Consider the following 7,989-nt stretch of genomic DNA (forward strand, 5'->3'; position numbering starts at 1 on the left):
TAGGATGGAACTGCTTTCCGGCAGGCTGTTGTTTCTCCTACTCTATGTAACTGAATGTGTCTCAGTGGGACCTGGATTTTACTATTGAGTGCTGTTCTTAGATCTACCAGGGAGCTGCTATCTGGTTACCTTCCAATTGTTCTGTTAGACTGCTGGGGGGGAAAGGGAGGGGTGTTTTCACTCCAATTTGCAGTATAGCAGTAAAGAGTGACTGAAGTTTATCAGAGCACAAGTCACATGACTGGGAGCAGCTGGGAAACGGACAATATGTCTAGATTTCAAAATTAAATAAATAAAATCTGTTTGCTCTTTTGAAGAATGGATTTCAGTGCAGAATTCTGCTGGAGCAGCACTATTAACTGATGTGTTTTGGGGGAAAAAGAAATTCCCATGACAGTATCCCTTTAACATATGCACATTTCAGTTCAAGTGTGTGGATTCAAGTACAGGTATGGGATCGGTTATCTGGAAAGCCGTTATCCAGAAAGCTCAGAATTACAGAAAGTCCGTCTCCCATAGACTCCGTTATAATCAAATAATTCCGATTTTTTTTTTAAATGATTTTCTTTTTCTCTGTAATAATAAAACAGTAGCTTGTACTTGATAACAAAAGATATAATTTTATACATGTTTACATGATTTTCTAGTAGACTCATGGCATGAAGATCCAAATTATAGAAAGATCCGTTATCCGGAAAACCCTGGAGCCTGAGCATTCTGGATAATAAGTGCCATACCTGTACTGTTCCACTGTAAGCAATTGAATGGTGATGGAGCATGCGAGTGGATTGGGAGGACTCAAACCCCAACCACACATGGGTGCACAGCAGTCAGTGTTTCCATTGGCCAGCTTTGTGACTGCAGCTCCATTACATGACATACACAATGGAAGTCCATACATATAGAATTAGATTTGGCTGGGCAGTTTTGCAGATTTCCACTATATCGGCCAACCATCTGGACATGTATGCCGGACCAAGGAACGGCTTTGTTTGCAGCAGACCAGAGATGCTTATAAATATAATCTGCCAACGCAGCACGCTGAACAGTCCAATGGCAACCGGCAGGAGGAAGTGGAGTTTTAGCTCCTCTTCACTGTTTAGACTGATGCCACTTGCATGGAACAGGCCCGCTACGCCAGATAGCAGAGTATTGGTCATCTTTAGAGATCCAGGAAGCCAGGTTTCTAATATAGTTAGCCAAAAATGTAATGTATAAAGGCTGAAGTGACTGGATGTGTAACATAATAGCCAGAACACTACTTCCTGCTTTTCAGCTCTCTAACTCTGAGTTAGTCAGTGACTTGAAGGGGGGCCACATAGGACATAACTGTTGAGTGAGTTTGCAATTGATCCTTGGTATTCAGCTCAGATTGAAAAGCAACAGATATGACCCATGTGCCCACCTCAAGTCACTGATTGGTTAATGCCTGCCTTTCAGTGGAAACCAAAAGAGCTGAAAATCAGGACGTAGTGTTCTGTTACATATATAGTCACTCCAGTCTTTATACATTACATTTTTGGCTAACTAACTAGATTGAAAACATTTTTTTATTTTGCACAGCTTATTTATTTACCCAGTTTTTATTTTTATACTGAACCGTTTGTTCAAAGGGGTGCTTCACCTTTAAGTTAACTTTTAGTATATTATAGAATGGCTTATTCCATGCAACTTTTACACTGGCCTCCATTATTTCTTGATTATAGTTTTTGAATTATTAAATGGGGCCACTGAGCCCCATTTAAAAAAAACCAAATGCTCTCTAAAGGCGGCCATAAACATTAACATTACGACCACTAGTCACGGGAAAGTTCGGTTTCACTACAAGCTGAATGGTCAGGTATACACATAGAAACAATTGAATTCAACTTCTGATGATTAAAGTCATTTGTCGATATTGGTCACCTTGTCTCCCACCATACACTCAATATCTGTCCACTTTAAAGCAGAACTAAAACCCCTACCCTTCATAGTCCCCCTGCACTGGAGTCAACACAAGTAATTACCCCTTTTACCCCTTGTTGCAGAGTCAGCGCAGCGGAGCTCACGGGGCCATCTTCGGTAATCTTCGGGTCTTCTTCCGTCGCTTCGATAATTTTCATCACTTCAAACGCATGCGCCGTTGTAGCGAACTGGGAAAATGCTCCAACTGTGTATGCGCCGATACGAAGCTTCCTTACCGAGATTACTGAATCTGCTAAAGATGGGCCCCCATTAGCCCTGTGTTATGTTTTGGGTAGCCGAGGATGAGGAGAGTATAACAGTGCTTTATTAGCAGAGTCTTGCAGCCATTACACAACAGTAACTTTCACTTTTAAGCTGACAGGAAGTATGCACAGTAACTCATGTAGACAGTGACACCTGCAGGCCATTTGTATAAACACCACACCCTGCTGCACTGACTCTGCAACAAAGGGTAATTACCGCGATAGGGGTACTTACCTGTGTTAACTCCTGTGCAGGGGAGCAGGGACTATAGAGGGTAAAGGTATTTATAAGAAAGGAGTTTAGTTCTCCTTTAAGATTACAAATGTATTGTTATTGCTAGTTTTTATACTTCCTTCCTGTTCAGGCCTTTCCTATTCCAGTATCTTATTCAAATCAATGCACGGTGGCTAGAGTAATTTGGACCCTAGCAACCAGATTGCTAAAATTACAAACTGGAGAGCTGCTGAATAAAAAGCTTAATAACGCAAACCACAAATAAAAAATGAAAAACAAATGCAAATTGCCTCAGTATATCCCTCTCTACATCATATAAATAGTTAATGCAAACAACTCTTTTAACCATTTTTACTTTATGGTTTTCTTTAGTAAAAAATGAAATACACTGGCAAATTGTCTCAGAATATTAACACTCTCGACATCATACTAAATGTGAATTTAAAGATGAACAGCCCTTTTAAACAGTTCCATACCCCTATAGGGACCCTAAAGTGCTGGAGTCATCGGTCGCCCTATCCCCTCAGTCAGGCTAAAGCTGGAACATGGGCTAGACTTAGAAAAGATAGGGGGAAACTAAAAAGGGAAATTATCACGAAAATGAAAATGTAATCAGCATACTGAAAGAAGAAACTTTCTAAATACAATCAAGTAAATATCCTGCATCGTTTCTGAAATAATCAAGTTTATCTTCACTATTCCTCTCGCAGCATCAGTTTCTCTTCATTCTGTCTTCATTCAGCAGTTGGGTGTCAGATATTAAAGGGGAACCGTCACCCAAAAAAATTATTCAAAATCCTATTTTATCACATTAGTCAAGCAAAATGAACTTTAATTACACTATATAAATTATTTGAATCTTGCTTCCTTCAGTCTGGGATTTAAAAGTTATAACAAGCAGGCAGCAGCCATTTTGTGGACACTGTTATTAAGACAAGCCTTGTCTTCCATCTCAGAATCTTGTTTGTGCACCAGAATAGGGGACCCGATGTCCATCCCCATGCCCTGGTTACACAATTAAATGGTAAAGAGAAAGGGGGAATGTGTGGAGAGCAGTGACATGTAGGAAGTGCTGAATGGAAAGTGAAACTAATTGTCTGCCCCGCCTCTATGCCACTGGCATAGAGGAGTGGCAGACAATATTTGATTGACAGCTGAGATTTTTAAATGGGCTTACAACAGCTATGAATGCTTTAATAAAAAATAGAAATTGGATTTCATGTTTAGTTTGAAAAGGACTTTTATTATACAGATTTTTGTGTCTGGGTGACAGGTCCACTTTAATTGACAGTTAGATCCAATATATCTTATAGGGGGGCTCCTTTCCTAGTAGATGAATTAGAGCTCACTCAAATAACTGATTGCAGTACAAACAAAATAACTGCCTTTTGCACAAATCCTGCATGTAGAGAGACATGATGTCTGGTGATTTTAATAGAGTGAGCTCTAATACTGTACAATATACATATTATAATAGATTGGATCTAATTGTCAATGAATATCTCACACCCAACTTCTGCTTGAAGACAGAATGAAGAGAAAGATGCCGAGAGAGGAATAGCGACGATAAACTTTGACTATTTCAGAAACAGTACAGTATATTTAATGGATTGTATTTGGATTGTTTCTTATTTCAGTATGATGAAGCTTATATTAAAGGATACATATAGGATAAATAAAAAAACCTAATTTTGTAGGCAATTATAAGTAATATATGGTGTTGCTTTTACATGGTGCAAAAAATGTATATCTTTAAAAATAGCCCCTTTATTGGAGCTCCCTATAGATGTTCTCTGGCCCATCTGTGTTTCAAATAAGGGGTGGGCGTGTCCCTGCCAGAAGCACGGTAGGAGGGGGACAGCCAATCACAGCCCTGCAGTCACACAAGCACAGACAGGCTTCAGTTCCCTATCAGGTCCTGCTAGCTGCTGATTGGTTCCTGTCCTACAGTGCAGTGAGCTGAGACCACAGCCTGGGAATTCAGGGAGCAGCAAGTGGAAGAGAAGGGAGGGATTATTAGGTTTTTTGTAGAAATATTCAATAAATGAGCCTGAAACACTACTTTTTTTAGCACAATTCTATATCTAAATGAGTATAATGCACTGGTACTTTTTTTTTTTTTTTTACATAAAATATCTCCTTTAACTTTTCATTTTGACAATAGTTCCACTCTAAGTCAACTGGAGGGCTACAGGACAGGCTGATTTGCAGACCGGAAGTACCTATTATGCAACATGAACACGTCCACTGTCCATTTATACAGGTTCAATAAAGGGCGCCTGAATTGGGGGGGGGGGTGTCCAAGAACACAAAATAGAACAAGAGATGCTCAGCCCCCCGGGAATAAAGTGAATGCGAGAAATAAACAGGCATTGCGGCCCTCCAGCTCTATTACTCACTTCTCCAGACTGGGACGTCCCGTTGAGGCCGGTGGTTCTCGAAGATCTCCGTTTACCCAACTCCGGGGACTCATTCTGCGGTTCTAGACTGAGAAATTCGGAGCTGGTATCGAGCAGAGACTCGTTCTCCCGGTAACACGGCACTGGGCCGTTAGGTGTCCCCGAAGCGCTACGTAGCAGCACCATGACCGCAAATTATAACCCCGAGGAATGAATCAGTCGTACAGGACAGCGATTCCAAATTCTGGCGCCACAAAACTTCCACAGACTAACACCAACCCGCTCGCCGCTTTCCCGGATCGTATCCCTCCGCCGACTTTCAAAAACGATGGTTTTTCGATTGCCTGCACGCAGCGCCTTCAGTTAACGCCGCTACCACCCTCTATGGCTATAAACCGTATGAAAAAATATTCATCGGTGCTTAAGCGAACACGTGAATTGAGGAACTACTTTAGTATTCCGTGGAGGGACACGTTTGTTTTGGCGCGTTCACCGTTCGGTTTTAGCGCGGGAACTGGAGGATGGATTTTGATTGGCTGAGTTTCGGACACGTGTTTTTATCCTGGAACAGCTGTCTTCGGCGCACGCAAGGGCCTTCCAGTGGCGACAACGCCAATATTTAAAGTGACAGTAGATAATAAGGATACACTGTGTGTAAAATAATGTTTTAATATGATTCGACGCTTCGGTGACGTTCTGAGACCGGTTAAGGAGATTGTACGGGTAGTCGTTTCCGGGGGAATGTTAAGGCTGTAGCACTAGGTGCTTTCCTTGTTATTGTGGCAGCTGTATGGCAGGCGGCCGTGTTGTTGCCGCCGCCGAGAGAGCAACTTTTTACATACGTTTGTTGCTCTCCAACACTTTTTTTTATGTGAATGTGGCTCACAGTTAAAGGACCAGTAACACCAAAAATATTTTTAAAAAAATTCGTTCGTATAGAACCAAATAAAAACACTAAGACAAATTCAACTTTAAAATAGCAAAGCCTTTATTAAGAAATAACTTACACAAACTCCACTTCCTGTTCTCTACAGAAAAGGCGACAGGACGACGCTGATCCATTTTGTGGCGCTCGATTTCTTCTCCCATATTCTACTGACAGCGCGTGGAAGGAGATGTCGAAGGGCTCCCCATTAGCTTCCAGGTGTCCAACAGCAGGAGTAGCGCCGGCAGTGCAGGAAGATGTAGCGATTTTACAACGTGCCTGTGCCCTGTACAGTTGCAAGAAGCAGGGCCGCCATTAGAAATCACGGGGCCCCGTACAACAACATTTATGGGCCCCCGCCCACAATGACGCCCAAGCCCACCCCATATCCCACCCACTCCACATGACAGTTAAAAGACCACACAGACAGTAGTGCTAAAAAAGTAACACCCCCCCACACACAAGTTATAAAAAGCTATTGATGGTCAGGGCCCCCTTATAAGTTAAAAAAATTGGGGCCCCAACATTTTTTTTTTAAAAAAAACATTGGTGCCAGGGGCCTATAGAATATTAAAATAATACATTGGGAAAAAAACCACAAACTGGTGTTCAGTAGAATTGAACTCAAGGCTTCAGGCCTTCAACTTCGCCTCTTTTCGTGACTTCCGGTCTTTTCGCCACTTCAGGACTTTAATTTCGGCTGTTTTCGTGACTTCGGGTCTTTTCGCCGCTTCGGGACTTCGGCTTTTCGGCACTTCCGCATTCGGCAACCTGCGAAATGTCCGCACGGCTCGGGCGCTCGTAAGGGGGGCCCGGCTCTTTAAAAAATGCCCCCCCTTCAGGCCCAGGCCCTGGACACTTGTCTCCACTTTCAGGCCCTGGCAAGAGGCTCCTGCATACTACATTCCTAGATGCCTGTATGGGAGCGATGGTGCAGCACACACACAAGTAACTGTGCCAACGTGGGGACTATGGGCTAATGGAAGGGAGAGCTACTTCAGGCTAATGCCTAGCGGTGATGGCTTGTGCTAACACAATTCTACTTGAGGATTTCTGCTCATGTGCTTTCTCGCTCAGGAAGTGACCGATCCGAGCAACTTGCGACACAGCATTCCCGAATTAACACTATGCTGGTTTCCCGGTGCAGGAGTGCTGCCTTTCGGTAGTAGCAATTTCCCGCTAAGCAAACTGCTGATACTGCTGCGTCTCCCAAAGCAAATAAATAAACAAACAGCTCAGGTGCGCAGCTCCTGGGAGAGGTTTCCAGCTGCTGTTGTATCCCAAGCGCTTGTTACTCCAGCGCAATGGACTTACCGCTGTGCCGCAAGTTGTTCGGATATTTGCTTATGAATAGTTACTCATGAATTTTGGGATACATTTGATTAAGTGAAGTCTTTTAATTGTTTTTTTTTAACCCTTAACCAATGTACTAGCAAATGGTATGTAAATTGATAGGATGTGTTCAGTGGGAGGGATCTTCTTTAGGATGTATAGTGATACAATGGATATTGAGGTCGTTGTTACAAAACACGTTAGACTTTAGATGCTGCGTTTTTAATCAAATGCAACAATAAAGACTGTTCTTAAAGCGAAGCTGAATTGAGCGATATGAGGGTGGGCAAAACATTTTGTCGTTAGGCTCCGTAGTTTTTAGTAAAGCCACTGCAGCTAAGTTAAAGAGATGAAGAAGGGAATAAGGCATATCATTTCATATTACACAATATTTTTTATATTGGTAGAACGTAAGTAGCTCTGTGTTCTATAACCATTACTCAGTGGAGTACTGTAAATGTTCACTAGGTGGCAGAAGAAACTTACCCCATGTATTTATATTAATTTAAATGAGAGTATGTTTAATGAAAAAGAATTGCTTTTCAAAACACCAGTGGATAACTCACACACCAAATCTCCTATTGTGGGAAACGTCTACGTGTGCCAGTACTAGGGCTTTTCAGCCCAAAAACTTTATCTTAAAGGTTCGGTTTTTCCTGCAGTCTCTTCCAGCACCAAACCAATATTTCATTTATGAGGAATATACTTGTCAATCAAACACAAATCCTATCACTGCATACATCTGCAGCCTCAAATTATTTTGCAGAGCATATCCCTGCTGCTGCTGCAAGTGTGGTCTTTTTTTATACTGCTGAGTTGATTGATTATAGGAATGCGCCAAATACGCTATTTGGGATTTGCCCAAATCCTTCGTGAAAGATTCGTCCAAAT

At 42.1% G+C, this 7,989-nt stretch overlaps 1 protein-coding gene across 2 annotated transcripts in view; it reads right to left on the minus strand.

Moving 5' to 3' along the window:
• atad2.L (ATPase family, AAA domain containing 2 L homeolog) overlaps positions 1-5,357 on the minus strand; it is a 59,650-nt gene extending 54,293 nt beyond the window's left edge. Inside the window, exon 1 of one of the 2 annotated variants that reach the window (XM_041566629.1) lies at positions 4,842-5,357. In XM_041566629.1, the coding sequence (XP_041422563.1) occupies positions 4,842-5,027 (186 nt within the window). In that variant the 5' untranslated portion in view covers positions 5,028-5,357. The remainder of the gene's footprint in view (positions 1-4,841) is intronic. The other variant, XM_041566628.1, reaches the window with a different exon arrangement.
• Between the last annotated feature and the right edge of the window lie 2,632 nt (positions 5,358-7,989).

The sequence above is a fragment of the Xenopus laevis genome, chromosome 6L (genome assembly GCF_017654675.1).
Source record: "Xenopus laevis strain J_2021 chromosome 6L, Xenopus_laevis_v10.1, whole genome shotgun sequence".
NCBI classification, from domain to species: domain Eukaryota; kingdom Metazoa; phylum Chordata; class Amphibia; order Anura; family Pipidae; genus Xenopus; species Xenopus laevis.